This window comes from Triticum aestivum, chromosome 6D (assembly GCF_018294505.1).
Source record: "Triticum aestivum cultivar Chinese Spring chromosome 6D, IWGSC CS RefSeq v2.1, whole genome shotgun sequence".
NCBI lineage: Eukaryota > Viridiplantae > Streptophyta > Magnoliopsida > Poales > Poaceae > Triticum > Triticum aestivum.
This window is the reverse complement of record NC_057811.1, coordinates 494,280,735-494,296,466: the sequence shown is the minus strand read 5'-3', so window position 1 is coordinate 494,296,466 and position 15,732 is coordinate 494,280,735. Positions and strand designations below refer to the sequence as shown.

General features: G+C 46.3%; 1 protein-coding gene and 1 pseudogene across 3 annotated transcripts; both read left to right on the top strand.

Moving 5' to 3' along the window:
- The first annotated feature begins 320 nt into the window (after positions 1-320).
- Positions 321-6,094, top strand: LOC123146374 (protein SAWADEE HOMEODOMAIN HOMOLOG 2). Of its 3 annotated transcripts, none has more exons than XM_044566030.1 (8): positions 321-382; positions 470-663; positions 752-860; positions 1,632-1,695; positions 1,877-1,928; positions 3,865-3,993; positions 4,913-5,032; positions 5,596-6,094. In XM_044566030.1, exons 2-8 carry the CDS (start codon positions 481-483, stop codon positions 5,824-5,826), a joined length of 888 nt encoding a protein of 295 aa, XP_044421965.1. In that variant the 5' UTR covers positions 321-382; positions 470-480; the 3' UTR covers positions 5,827-6,094. The 3 variants fall into 3 exon arrangements, with proteins under 3 accessions (XP_044421965.1, XP_044421964.1, XP_044421967.1); XM_044566032.1 differs by having other exon boundaries at positions 357-382; positions 467-663; XM_044566029.1 differs by having other exon boundaries at positions 356-663.
- A 4,760-nt stretch (positions 6,095-10,854) lies between these two features.
- On the top strand, positions 10,855-14,622 carry LOC123142277 (protein SAWADEE HOMEODOMAIN HOMOLOG 2-like; annotated as a pseudogene).
- The last annotated feature ends 1,110 nt before the right edge of the window (positions 14,623-15,732 follow it).

Below are 15,732 nucleotides of genomic sequence, written 5' to 3'. Positions count from 1 at the left end.
AGCGCTGGACGTTTGTGTCCGCCGGGCCGACCCAAATAGACAAAAAACGGACAAAAGTGCCATCCGTTTGGGTCGGCCCATTGGAGTTGCTCTTACATTGCTAGGGAAGTAAGCTCAACGCCAAAGTATACGCCGCAGCAACCTAGTGACTCGGCTCTACACAACCTGGCACACTGAACCTACCCGACCCGTACTACATTGGCGCCCCCAGTATTTGTTTTTATCCGGGGGAATTAATGAAATGAATAGCACTACATTAATTGCAAAAGTAGGTCGCGTGCGTGTGAAGAGCTTGGACACAGCCGCTAGTGCCACCCCCAGTATTTGCATCGGCAGCGTGATCCAGCTTGGACACAGCCGCTGGTGACACACCACTGGTAACGTAAGCTTCTCCTACCTCCCACCCCTCTCCATCTCCATCTCCATTTCCATCTGCGAGGAATCTCACCGCGGCAGGCAGGTGCAGCAGCCAGGGGAACTATGGCGGGGCAGCAGCCGAGGCTCGTGTTCCGGTTCACCCACGCCGAGGTCGCCAAGATGGAGGAGGTCCTCCGTGACCTCGACGGCATGCCCAAGCGTCCTGTCATCCAGGGCCTCATCGATCACTTCAACGCCTCCCCGGACCGCACCGGCGACGGCAGGGTCCCCGTTCAGTACAATCAGGTACTACTAGGTTTTCCCTCCTCGTACGTTGCCCAAGATCCAATACAATCAGGATCTATACGTATGGATTTGTGTTGGGTGGTCGCAGGTGAGGAATTGGTTCCATAACCGGAGGTCCGCGCAGTCGCAGCGGTCCAGGAAGATGATGCTGCCCCCAGTGGCCGAGGGACACCACCCAGTGGCCGGATCCTACTCAGGTGCTGCTGGAATCCCCATATTAACTTAATAAGCTCTTTATTTCCTTACCATGTACTTAATTGTACAAATCTTAAGTTGATACGATGATACATGATGGTCTATTTGGTAAAGGCTTCTTGCTGCAGAAGTTATGCATAGCCTCACCCATTGGGTGCAGGGGTCCCTCTCTCGGTGTCTAGGGCATGTTGTTACAAGGTTTTGCATCTCATGAAGCTTGTCGCCGCGCTGTCTCACCAGTTGACGCCTATTTCGGCAATTGTATGACACGTGGTTCGTGCGCCCATTACATTTATGCACAACTGCAGGCAAACAATGGCAATCGAGTTAATTTTGGCGAGTTAGCCTATCCTGTACTTTTTTGTGGGCACATCAAAATATGCCGGTCCATTGCCTCTGTCCTCGAAGCCTCTTAATTTGGGATATTCCAGGACACGTGGTTGTTTCTGCGCCCATTACCTTTATTCAGAACAGCAGGCAAAATTTTCAACTCAAGCTAATGTTGGCGGGTTCTGGGACTTTATAGCCTAGCATGTAGTTCTTTGTATTTGTGGGCTCTTCAAAGTTTGTCGTCGCGCTGTCTCAGCCGTTGAGACTCATTTTGGCAATTGCCGGACATGTGGTTTGTGCGCCCTTTACTTTTATTCATAACTCTAGGCCACATGGAACAATTTTTGTGTTTGTCGTTTAGAAGATTTTAGTTTTGTAACCGACCAAACGCATATAGTGTATCATGTTGATTATTGTTTATTGATATTGCCATTACCAATTAGGGAATATTTCTTCGGATGGTGGACATGTCCAGTTTGAAGCAAAGTCGGCTAGAAATGGAGCATGGTATGAAGATATATACTTATTTCATCATTTCCTCCTTCATGTCATTTCATGTCACATGTGGTCTGTTTATGTGTATGTGATATAATTTTCCACGTGAGTGTGAGTGGGTTTGTGTGAGGTGGGAGGGATACCTGAGTGAACCTTTCAGTTTTACATGCTTGACCAATTCTTGTTGTTACAGGTACGATGTTGCTGCCTTTATGGACCACAGGTTCATTGAAACGAGGGACCCGGTAATGACCATAGAACTTTTTGTTAAATAGGATTGATGTTAGTAAATTCATTTCTGCCATTCTTTGTTCAAGAACTTAGCTAGCACTAAAGGTAGAGATGATTCCGGTTCTTGTCTTTTTATAGTTGGTGACAGTATTGATGTTAGAACATTTTGAACACCCGACTCATCTAACTTTGTGTTGTACATGTCCTGTGTGTTGGGGAGTCTTTAACAAAACAAGATAGTACTAATAAAGTACTGAACAGTTAAGAAGACTTTAACAACCTTGTGTATTTGTACTTTAGGCTTATATGGAAAGCTAATTGGTGGTATCAAACTTGCTTTCACAATTTCTCTGTTTTGTCATGTAAAACAAAATATAAATTGAATGTTTCTTTCAATGATTATATAGCTCTGTAGACATGTCTGAGTTTCAAAAAGGAAAATGTTAGTTCACCACCTTCAGTTATCGTCCTTGAGCTGTAGAAATTGAAGCGAATCAAACTGCAATGGTGGCTTTCATGCCAGCTTGGAAATGTACCAAGTGCATTCAGCTGCATTGCCACCATGGAACCCCACTTACCCATTCTACCAATCTCATGATCTATAGTCAGCATAGGAAAAATATTTGATTTTTTATATGGTGTGAATGTGAAATAACATACAACGCGCGACACAATCTGCACCACCCGACCACGCGTTGCTTGTCATAATCATGATGTCATGATCCGATCATCAATGGCATGGCCCTGACGACAGCAATCACACAGTAGTCTCCTCCAAAATGGATTACTAAGTTAACTTCTGGTCTTCCCAGCGCCACAGGACTTTGTCATCATAATCAAGTCCTGGCTGCTCCTCTTCTGCACAGCCAGCCACAAGGAGGGGTATCTCTGAGACAAAGTGCCTAGCTAGGTTCTTGTATTGTACATTTCCTTAATGAAAGAGGCAAGAGAAATAGTACTGCTCATTTGCTAGGTTGCAGTTTGGATATTTTAATCTATGCGTTTTGAGACAGTAGATTGCTCGATTGCTGTTTTATTTTTCTTCTGATATTTCAACCTAGATGAAGGGCGTTAATTGTTAGAGATATCGTCACATTACTATTCTTTTAATATTAAGGATATATGGTCATTTTCAAAAACATAATATCACTAGTGAGGGTTGCTTGTATTTACTCTTCTACGGGGGAAATGAAACCCAAAGAAGTGACTGGGTATTTTGCTTTATCGACCCTTTCTTCACAAGCGAAGAAATGGTTGATAAAATGTGCAGCAAACCTAGCAACATCACATGTAATACAACAAATGTGCAGCAAGCTAGCAACAACATTCAATACCAATATAATTGCATAAGAATTTCTTTTTCAATGAATAGCCAGGAGCATATTGCAGACCCGGACTCGTACATATGCAAACTGTAAAGCATGCTGTGTTAATTTGCAAATTAACTAACATCCATGCTGTGTTAATTTCCAAATTAACTAACTGATCATTCTAACTTTGTTTCGTGATGTGTCTGCCTGAGTTGGATTATTTGCCATAATTCAAGTATTTCTCTCTTTCATTTATCTACGGAGAATCGCAACAGCAGTAGTAGTCCTGTTTTAGACTCTTAGTTGCCTCCACACACACAAAAGGAAGAAGTCACAGCCATAGTACAGAAAGAAGTTTGCATCATGTAGCAAGCGCGTAAGGCAAACGTGTTTGACAGACACCAATGGGCAGGTGCGGAGTTGTACAAACCTTCCTGTCCTAAATGATACATGTGGTTAGGAGTGGTTTGCGCTTCTTTTCATAGTCAAGGGTGAAAACTAGCCTCAATCATTTTCGAGAAATATTCAATACCCATGTTCCTCTAGTGTTTAATCAGTCTCCACAGTGGGTTCAATACGTGTGCATTATGCCAACTGTGCTTGTATTTATTTATTTTGTTTATCTACGGAGAAATTTCAGGAAGTACTAGTTCGATTTACTTGGCTTGGACCTGAGGAGGATGAATGGATTGATGTTTGTAAAGGTGTGAGACTGCGTACTCTTCAATGTGTCGCTGTGCTGCCTGGGGATCTCATTCTTTGTTTTAAGGTAGCCATCTTAAACGACTTCTTTTCACCTGACTTGGGCAAGTTAGCATCTCACAACTTGATAATTCATGTCTTCGTGAAACATTATGTTGGCCAGTTTATTTTAGCCACACAATATGTATCCAATGCCTGACAGCTTCTCCATTTTCCTTTTGTTATGCACTTGGAAATTCAGCTTGTTAAACTATTATTCCACGGTTGCTTTCTTTCTGTTACTTGCTGGCTTATGATAGAGTAGTGATGGCTATGTCATTTGGATTTCGCCTGCCAAGAGTCTTTAAAGGTTTCTGTTTTGACTGTGTGCACAACTGCACATGACAAAGACGTTGATTTTCCTTGTTGACACCCAAGGTCCTACAGCTCTATTTCTTGTTTGTATATACTTATAAAAGTTGTGATTCCAGTTTGAGAGTTTTCAAACTATTGTGGTTGACAACACTTACTAAACGACCATAAAAGCAATGCATTTTATTATGTCATACTTTTGAATACTAAAACTATTTTTTATTCTCAAATTGGGTGTGAATTTATCCAATAAATTTTATTATTACTTTATTATTAAATTGAGCACTGAAAGGTTTTTTGTTTGTTTTTCAAAATGAAGGCTGTAGCCTATCTCTGGTCATTTATAAAGTGGATACACCAACTTTCATAAAATAAGCTTTTCCAATAAATCCTCATGTTGGTAATTGCGCACAAACACCGGTATGCCGATAAATTAGAGCATTGAGAGGAAATGCGCATGACTTTGCTGCTCTTTCAAGACTGTATTATATACTCAAAGTAGAGTATGCTTGAGGGTCTGAGTAAGGATTTTTGGTCGCTGGGTGTAAATAACACAGTGAGGGAAAGTTGTTTTAGCTGTCTCATAATGTAGTGTTATCATTTACTCAAGTTGATTTCTGTGCTGAACTAAACAGGAAGGCAAAGAGCAGGCCCGCTATGTTGATGCACATGTTCTTCAAGTTCAAAGGCGCAGGCATGACGTAAGGGGGTGCCGCTGCAGGTTTCTCGTTTGTTATGATCATGATCACTCTGAGGTAATTCTCCTTCTGTACTACACTGTTGAGTGTTCATGCATTTACTCTGGTTCCATTGTTACACCATGGTTGGATATCAGAATTAATTGAGGCTTGGGTCCTGGAGCTTCAGTTCTATTATCGGGCTGTTGGCCTCACAATAGAAATGGATTTTCGACTTCATCCACGAAAGTTATTATTACAACTACGACCCGAGTTTGCCAAATCAGACATTCATCCCTATGATTTATAACGTGCCTGGACATCTATAAATGAGTAGCTCGCCACAATCCTTTCCCTACCCATTAAAACCCATCCTAGTTTCTGTAGGGAACCAAACTTACTTCAAAATTTCCATGTGATTTCATTTCCAATCTGCAATTTTTTTTATGACCGAACGAAAGAAATCTGAATGTTCACGTAAGATTGATGGGGAAGAATAGTGTAAAATAATATCTTTTTATTGTTCTAGGCTAGTTACCTTACTATATGTAGTCAAATAAACCGGAAAGCATAATGAGTATAGTTTGTTTTATGATGTTTATACCAAATAATTTATCTTGGCATTTCTTTTCGCGTGACAGGAGTTTGTTCCACTGAGCAAGGTATGCCGTCGACCAATGCACCAGACAGCCCAAAAGCCACCCAAGATGATGAGTGTCAACACTGACAATGGGGTTGCTCCCTTACTAGACGCACCTACTAGCACCCGCAGCTATTCAATGGCAGATGTTGAGATGGGGGATGCGGAGGCTGCCCCAAACAGTGAAGCTACAAATGAAGCACATGACGACAAGATGAATCTGGGAGTGTAGTTCTTTCGCTTCCCTGTGCATTTTGTTGTGAACTTTTTAATCGAATAATGTTCGCCTAAGAACTTCCAATCGAGGAAGGATGGTTGCTGTTGACTGTATTGCTTGTGTGGTGCACAAAGTGTCGGATTGGGTATCTATATCTATATAGCTATGTCGTCAGAGAAGATATTGTCTTGTGGTGGTATTGTCTTTTGGGGTTAGGGTTCAGGGTTATCCTTCAGTACACCCCCTTAATAGAAAATATTGGCAGTTTTGTCATTTCCTGTAACTGGAATTAGCAAGGGGTAATTTTATCCCACGGAAGGCCCTCCAAATAGAGGATCCATCTATACATCTCGTGGAATAAGGATCTATATATAGATCGCCCTTTGTCCTCTTCTTCTACCTGGACATCTAGCTCTCTCCTTTCATCTGCCAATTAACAGCTCCTTGTTTTCCTTCTTTTTATCTGTTATCATTTGATCGATTTGCCACCAGCGGCTGACTCCTCGCATTTCCGAAGCTGATGGAGAAGCTAATATTGGTATACCACTTGACAACTAATGACATATTTGAATGCATCACCATATATATATTGGCACCATCGAGGAAGCAGATCCATGGAGGAAGCAGATGGTATATTGAGGATGTTCTCCAAAACCGAAATTCTATAATATCAGAACATTGCTAGATGAGCTGGGCGCTACTTCATCGGGATAATGGCGGTGTTGGAATGTATGACCGCTTTTTATGAATCAGATTTTCCATTGTTGCACACAAACATGATTTTTTGTGGATAAAGGACAAACACAAAAAAACTTATTTAGTATAACCCGATTTTGATTTCTTTAACATGGTGATTTTCATTACCATTCCCCACCTAATTTCAGAAAAGAAGAGATACAGAAATCAGAAGTACAATAATATGTGCAACTGTGTTTAGGGCTCCTTTGATTCAAAGGACTTACATAGGAATTTTGGAGGATCATAATCCTTAGGATTTTTTCCTATATTGGCTGTTTGATTCAAAGGATTGAATCCTACAGGAATTTTTCCTAAGGATTTTTTTTACTACTTCCAATAGGATTTCTAGCATCCACTCAAACCTCTTTGAAGTAATCCTTTGTTTTTCTATGATGCAATCAAACAACCCAAAATCCTATAGGATTGAGATGAGCATGACATTACAATCATATATTTTTCCTATTCCCGTGTTTTTAGAATCCTATGAATCAAAGAGGCCCTTAGTATATTAGAACTAAGTTTCTGCTCACGTCTCATGGGTCGCTCCTCTGACTCATGGCACGAATGCCGCCACTGCCCCAACCAACTCCTCCTTCACTTTCCTGTCCCTTGCCACGGCCGCCGGCAGCCTCTGGCCGGCCAGTGGTGGCGGCGAGGCACCTCATCGACCTCCTTCACTTACCGAAAAAGGCTTTCGCCCCGCTTTATATATAAAGCAATGATCACCAAACATCCCGATACAAACGCATGCCACCACAACAAACACACACACCCAAGGCATGATACACAGGCGCCGAGCGCAACAACACCACCCCTATACGGAAAGATGAAGCCGCATATGATGATCCGTGGACTCCAAGGCGGCGTCTTCAGCAAGGATACGACACCAGAGCGCCGCCACTGCCCGATCCGAGGATCAGAGTTTCCTCTGGAGCAACACGATGGGCGATGAAAGCCGCGGCGACGCCTTCAAGAAGGGAACGAGCTTCGCCGCCGCCGGTCCGTCCGAAGAAAGAACAGGTTTTCACCCCGGCCAACACTCACCGCCATTGAACGCCACACTCCAGCTGCCACGCCGCCCACATGGCCATGGCCACCGGGCAGCACCAAGCCGCGGGCTCTGCCAAAATGCACTGCGCTACCACCAACAGGGCCGCCACCCCGGCATCCAAAACCTAGGCACCACATGACCTGAGACCCGCCACTACCCCAACCCAAAAGACGAGCGGAAATGCCCCGCCTTCCGCACGCCTGGACGGCCCCAGCGCCGACACCCAACAGGCCGGCCAAAACTGGCCTCCATCGCCCCGTCCTGCAGCCCTGAGCGCAAGACAAGCTCGATCCTGCTGCCGGGCGCGAGACGAGCTTGGTCCTGCCGCCTGGCGCGAGACGAGCTCGGCCCTGCAGCTCTGGGCACGAGACAAGTGATGGACCGCAGCTGGGAGAGGGCCAGCCCTCGGACTGAAGAATTACCTGGACGACAAGGAGAAGGAGCGAAGGTCGACACGGTCCGACCGCAGACGAGCTAACATCGGAGTAAACCGGCCGTCACCGCGGGCAGAGCTGCCGAGCCACCGTGTAGCCACCGCGCCCACGGGAGGCCACCATGTCGGACCTCCGCGCGCCGCCACCCAAGGCCGGAGCAACAACCACGCCAGGCTGCTGCCCCACCCGCGTCGCCCACCCAAATCCCAGCGCCAGATCCACGACAAACCCGCGGGAATACGCGAGATCCGGCCAGCACGCACCGCCACCAAGCCGCTGAAGCGCCGGTCACCTCGCTGCCAGCACCGCCGCCCGACGCCAGGAACGCCAGGCCGGGGAGCCCTCAGCCCGCGCCACCCATAGGCCGCCGGCTAGGGAGGTTGCCCGAGCCAGATCTGGGCCGGGGACAACCGCCGCTGCCACCACACACGGGCACGCCCCGCCACACCCCGACTAGCAGCCGCCCACGCAGCCGCACCAGGACGCCACCGACCGGCCACCCCGCCGCCGACGCGGCACGCCGCCCTGCAGAGCTGCGCACCTCCGCTCGATGCAGGTGCCCCGCCGCCACCGACGCCAGCCCATCGCGAGGAAGGGGAAGGAGGCCCCGCCGCCACCGACGCAGGTCGGGCTTTGCCTGGCAACGCGTGCCGGCTGCGGCGATGGAGGAGGAGGGGAGGGGGAGAAGGGGCTGGAGGCGCTAGGGTTCGCCTCCCCACTCATGGGAGCGGGTGAGATGAAGGGGTTCGTCGCAAAGTGTCACTACCTCCTTCACTTCCCCTCTTACCGGGGCAAGCTCCATCTCTCTTACACGGCAATAAGGTACTGATCTCACCCCTGCGGACTCCCCCAATCTCGGCCAGTCGTGGCCTGCTCGGTGGAGGCGCGGCCCTTGTCGTGCATGTGTGTGTGAGGCGGGCTAGCACAGATTCATGTTGGCGCAGCTACTCATGGGTGGGTGGTGGTCGTGGAGTGGGTTCCCGGCCACCACTGTAGCTTGGATCCACCAGATCCAATAGGCTCCTGATCTCATTTGATAGCTTCATTGGGCATGGCCTCCGCTTGTTGGTGGCACGTGTGGCTACTTTTGGGCACTCAGAGCAACTCTAGCAGACCCCGCAAAACGCGTTTGCAGTTCGCGCAAAACCGCTTTTGCGGGCCGGCGTGGGCTGGCACAGATGCAGACCCCCCAAACGGACCCGCAAAAAAGTAAATTCGCGGAATATGCTTTTTTACGGGTCGCCTACGGGGGTTTTCCTCGGGCACCAGCGCAACGACCCGCAAACAGAAAAACTGCAAATCTGAAATTTGTCATAGGGTTTCACAAACAAGTTCAAATTCAAATGACATAAACAGTTTGCGCGCAAATAAAAGCGAAGTTCATTACGCAAAAGAGGGCATGCAAAGGTATGCGCCCATGTCCGGCATCATCTTGGGGGTCGATCTTCACTCCGCGCCATGGAGTCCATCTTGAAGTTCATCGGCGCCACCGTAGCCACCTCCGTCGCTTGTTCCAACTCCCGCACCGAAATCATCCACATTGCCACCATATGGAGCAGAGAAAACATCACCGGAACTGGCAGACGGACCGGCCGAGGCGACCATTCTCCTCTTCAGGATCTCTCTCCTTGCCATATCATGCCATGTTTTGGGGACGTCGTCCATGTCATTGCGGTTCATTGACATGATCTTGTTCTCTTCGGCGAGCAACAATGAGATCGATTTGTTTCCAGAGGCGCGTGTTTTTCTCTCCTCAATGGCAGCTTTGCGCAGCCCCTTTTCCTTGAGCATTTGCCATTTTTCTTGCTTCTCTTTTGCCTTCTTCTCGGCCAGCTCCATGGCCGGCATCAAGGCCGCGAGAGTGACTGGCGGCTTGACCATTGGCCGCGGGAGGGACCTCTTCCTAGGACGGGCGCGCACACCATCTCCAGGAGGTTGCCCAGCAAAGGCTCGGCGTCGACACGCTCTGGCGATGACGTGCGTCCTCAAGATGATCCGTCATAGTGAACTGAACCTCAACTTACCTTACTGGAAGATGACATCGGAGGCACCGAAGGGAGGCCAATCCTCCCATAATTCTTGCACTAGTTCCTCCTCCTTAGTCTTCATCTCTCTCGGCTGCACCGTAGACGAGGGGCCATCATCCTCAGCATGCTCGTCGCCGGAGAGGACCACGTTTGCGGCGTGCACAACTGCTCTGTCCTGAACAGCATGGACCTTATCCCCAGCACAGACGGCCAGCTTTGAACCTGGAATTAGATCCTGGTACTCTCATGGCTGGTGCGGTGGCCTACGCGGACAATAATGCAATCCACGAGCACTATCGTGTCGCCGGCCATGATCCTCTCTCCGTGCCGCAAATGGTGACCACCCTCGATCTTGCGGTCGCCGTTCCAAGGGAAGAAAGAGTGGAAGGGCGATCAAGGTACAGGGTGCCAAACTGCCATCACCACTTCAGTGCCGGGAGAGCGTCCGAGTCTTGTGGTCACAGCAGTGTTTCTTGTCTTTGTCTTTGGCAATATTTGTCCTGAACGAAACATCCAAAGGGTGATGGGTTGCGTGTGAGGAGCACCAAAAGGGGGGTGTCGGCCGCGTGAGCACAGATCGCAAAAAGGAAGGAAAGGCCGACAGATCGATTCGAGAGGCATACTGTCACAGACACACACAGATCTGGTAAGGTACTCCTCCCTCCCTCCGCTCGAATCTCTTCTCCATCTCCAGTCTTGTAATGCTCCGTCAAATCGAATCTGCTGTGCTGTGCTAATCTCACCACACCGGCGGGGGATACGCAGGCGCGGCAGCGAGGGACGATGGGGAGAACCCGGTTCACCCACGCGGAGGTCGCCAAGATGGAGGAGGTCCTCCGTGACGTCAACGCCATGCCCAAGCGTCCCGTCATCCAGGGACTCACCGACGACTTCAACGCCTCCCCGGACCGCTCGGGCGACGGCACGGTCCCCGTCCAGTACAATCAGGTACGTTGCCCAAGATACAGTAGAAGCAAGTCCGCCCTATTTTCTAATTCCGATCTGATGATCTGCGTCGGCGCAGGTGCACACCTGGTTTCAGAACCGGAGGTACACGCAGAAACGGAGGGGTGAGCGGCCGCCGGCACGAGGGAAGATGCTGCCCACGGGGGCTGAGGCACAGTACCCAGCTTCCTACTGGGTTCAGTCATCTTCCCCTTCCAACTCCGAATCACAGTCAGGTGCTGCGCTCTTCATTAATTCCCTTTTATTGAGAATTGCAGGCTACATGGCACAATTTTATTGTTTCTTGTTTCCAAGATTTCTAACTTTTTCTAACCGACCGAACACATACCATGTATCATGTCGATTATGGATTATTGATACTGTCGTCACCAATCAGGGAATACTTCTTCGGATGGTGGCCTGGTCCAGCTTGAAGCAAAGTCACCAAGAAATGGTGCATGGTATGCAGCAGATATACATATTTCTTGCTTTCTTTCTTCTTTTGTGCCGATCGATGTCACATTTGGTCCGTTTTTGTATATGTCATTTCATGTTTATCATGAGTGTGGGTGGGTCTGTAAGGTGTGTCGGTGTGCGGTGGGCGGGTTACTTGCATGAACCATTCTATTTTACATGCATGACCAATCTTTGTTGTTACAGGTTCGATGTTGCTGCCATCCTGTCCTGCAGATTTTCTGAAACTGGGGACCAGGTAAATTCATTTCCTAGATCTGAATTCATGAAACAGGGAACTTTTTATAAAACAAGGAATAGTAGCATTGTTTTAGAAATCACTTTGCATCCTTGTAGGTGTAGTCTTTAGTGTATGTGCCAACCATGGAAGGCAAACATGTTTGATGGGCACAAACCCGCCGGGTCCTAAGTGAACATGTGATGCTTGTTGTGTAAGTGGACGTGGCCATGTGATTCGACTTGAGTTGAGTATGGGTTGACAAGAGATGTACGTATAGAAATAAAGAGAAGCAGATAGGTTGATCTCGCTGCCGACATGCCAAAGATTACTGCCAAGACAAGTTTAGGGTGATTTGCGCCTCTTTTCGCAGTTGAGAGGGAAAACTAGGCTCGGTCATTTTGTGAGAATTATATAATGCTCATGTGCTGCATTGTTTAGTCTCTCTCCACAGCGGGTTCACTACCTGTGCATTATGCCAACTGTGCTTACACTAATTTATTTTTTCTGTTTCAGGAAATACAAGTTTGGTTTTCTGGATTTGGGGCTGAGGAAGAAGAATGGATTAATGTTTGTAAATCTGTGAGACTGCGTTCTCTCCCATGTATGGCCACAGAATGTGTTGGTGTGCTTCCTGGGGAGTTATCAGGTAGTCATCTTAAACGACTTCTCTTAACCTGACTTAGCAAGTTTGCATGGCACAACTGATAATTCATGTCTTCATGAAGCTTTAATTTATCCTTCTGGATTACTAAGCCGGTTTATTTTAGCCACAGAATATTTATCTAATTCCTGGCAGCTGTTACAATCTGCCTTTTTTATGCGCTTGGAAATTATGTACATAAACTTACGGTTCAACCATTATTTTCTTTCTGTTACTTGTTCGCCTGTGAAAGCGTGTTGGGTATGTTGGTCGGATCTCACCTGCGAAAAGTGCCGAGCCTTCTGAACTGTGGTGCACATGACCAACAGAATGTTGTTGCTTACTTAGCCAATTCATTTATTTGGTCCGTTTTGAAGAGATGTAATTGAACTTATATTTCAACCCTGTTGACACTCAAGGTTCTTCAATTCATAGGCTCTATTCCTTGTTTGTCTAGACTTTAAAAGTAGTGCTTAAGAATTGTGCTTGCCAATAATTATTAAATCCCGTTTTCAATCCTTATGAATTGTATGTTCCACTTCAGCATGCATTATATATATGCTATATACAGCGTGGTAGTTGAAGTAAATAGGACATTTAATTAAGTACAACATATGTTTCCTGTCACTATCCATATCTTGGTAATCATATTTCATATATAGAATTTTACTGTGATGCCACTTGGTCCAACTGGCAGCACTCATTTGCCCATTTATTATTCGTGTGAATGAGCAAATGACTGTAAAATCGCCACAATTTATTAAAATATCATACTTTTGAGTAGTAGAATTAATTTTTAATCTAAAAATGGGTGTGAATTTTTTCTACGAATATTATTATTACTTTATTATTAAACTGAGCGCTGAAAAGCTTCCTTTTTCCTTTTTTAATTTATAAATTGGATATTCATCAAATAAGGCTGCCTAATAAATACTAATGTTGGTAGTTGCACACAAACAGCGTGGCCGACAAATTAGAGTGTTGAGATTAATTTTCGATTATTTACTTCTAGTTCAAGACAATATCATACTCAAACTGCAGTATTATGGTGAGCTGGAGTAAGGAGTTTTGGTCACTGGGTGTAAGTAATATTGTGAACTAAAGTCCCGTAAAAGAAATTTGTGAGGGAAAGTTGAACAAAGGGCCAATCTATTTTTCATGTGAGGTAGTTGTCTTGTAATGTGGTGTTATCATTTATTCGAGTTGATTTCTCACAGGAAGAAACATTTCTGTGATGATTTGAACAGGAAAGAAAAGAGCAGGCCCTCTATTTTGATGCTCATGTTCTTCGTTGAAAGGCGCACACATGATTTAAGGGGTTGCCGCTGCAGTTCTCTTGTTCGTTATGATCACGATCACTCTGAGGTAACTCTCCTTTCTAATGCTGTTGTGTGTGCATGCATTTATTCTGGTTACAGTGTTACACCGTGCTTGGATCTCATAATTGGGGCTAGGGTTATTTGCCTGCACATAGAGATATATTTGGGACTTTATCCTGGATTCGAGAAAGAACTTGATGACAACTACAATCCGAGCTGCCAAATCAGAGCTCCATTCATACTTTTTATATGTAGTTGGGTATGGTTTTCTTCTTCATAACATGCCTGGACATCAATATATGAGTAACTCGCCATGGTCCTTTGTCAACTCATCAAAACCCATCCTAGTTTTTGAACGAAACCAAACTTATTTTGGAATTTCCTTGTGATTTCATCTCCAATCTGCAATTTCTTTGGCAACCATACAATATAAATCTGAATGTTCAAGGAAGATAGACGGGGAAGAATGACAGCGCAAAATACTACGCATTTTGTTCTCTGCTAATTATCTTACCATGTAGTCAAATAAAACGGAAAGCGCAGAGTGATGAATTTAGTTTGTTTCTATGATGTTTAGCATGGATAAATATATTTTTGGAAAAGTTGTGCCTTGATTTTTCATTTATTTTCACGTGACAGGAGATTGTTTCACTGAGGAAGGTATGTCGTCGACCATCTGCTGATGTTAAGATTGATATTGTATTTGATCATAGCCTAGCTGAGCAGAAAGCTCAAAAGTCGCGCAAGAGGATGAATGTGAACCCTGATGAGGTCCCCGTGGTCCCCAGCCCACCAAATCAAGGAGGGCCATCCTCTGGCTGCTCCCTTACTTATCTCGCCTCATAGCACCCACAGAGATTCAGTAGCAGGTGTGCAGATGGGGGATATCGAGGCTGCTCCAAACGGTGAATCTACAAGCAACGCACATGGTGACGAGATGAATGTTGGAGCGTAGTTGTTTCGCTTCCCTGTGCATTTCTTTGTGAACTTTTAGTACAAAAATGTTGGTCGATGAACCTCCAACGAGGAAGGATGGTTGCCCGGCAACTATAGTGTGCCGATGTTGAATTGATTGGTGTTGTTTTGCACTTCCAAAATTCTGTTGGCTTTGCTTTCTATCTACATAACTATGTCATGGGAGAACATGTCATTTTGTGGTCGTGGTGTATTTATCTGTTCGTTAAGGTCTAGACAGGCACAATTTCTAAAACAAAAACACGCACACGCACCAAAAGATTTCTTGCATATTGTGGTCACGCATCTTCATTTGTGGTACAGAACTTTTTTTCGGAGCATATATCGTACATAAATTAAACACCAAAGGTTGACCTACATAAAGCGGTATGTTGCATTGACCTTGTGACCAATACATGGCATATAGGGAACAACCAAGTCACGGTCGTTGGGGCTAGGCTGATGTGACTACCCGTGGGCTAGCTGCGGTAAGTCAACCATGATGTGACCCCTTCCGGTAAATCGTCAATCCCAATATGGTAAATCTCTTGCTACAAACAGGATAAATCGGTGCAAGTAAGCTCGGTGCCGTAGTATATGCCACAACAACCTACTGACTCAGCTCGCCTCACAAAACTCGTCGGTGTGCTGGTGAAATGACCGAATGATGAGGCACAATGAATGACCAGGGTGAAAGGAAAGCTTGTACAGGTGACTCGGTGCGTCTCTTACTTTGACGAGGAGGCGGTTGAGCTGATGGAGTGCAGTGAGCACCTCACGGCGATTGGTGATATCATACAAATTCTCATCTAGCTGGATGAGCCCGGCATCGCTGATCTGTAGGACCAGGATGAAGAACGCATACATGCACCCGGTTGTCTCCCCTATCGATGGCCAAGAAGACAGTCCAGCGGCTGTGGATCACGACAAGCGATCCGTATGTGAACTGTACCTTGTCAGAGATCAACCGGTCCAGCTTGGCAAATGCATCGGCCGATCTGGTCATGTGGTTTGCTGCTCACTTGTCGAGGAACTACACCTCACATCGGTTGTCGCCATTATAAGTGGGCATGATCATCACCTTCTTCGTATTGTGGAAAACGTGGCTACCCGTGTGCG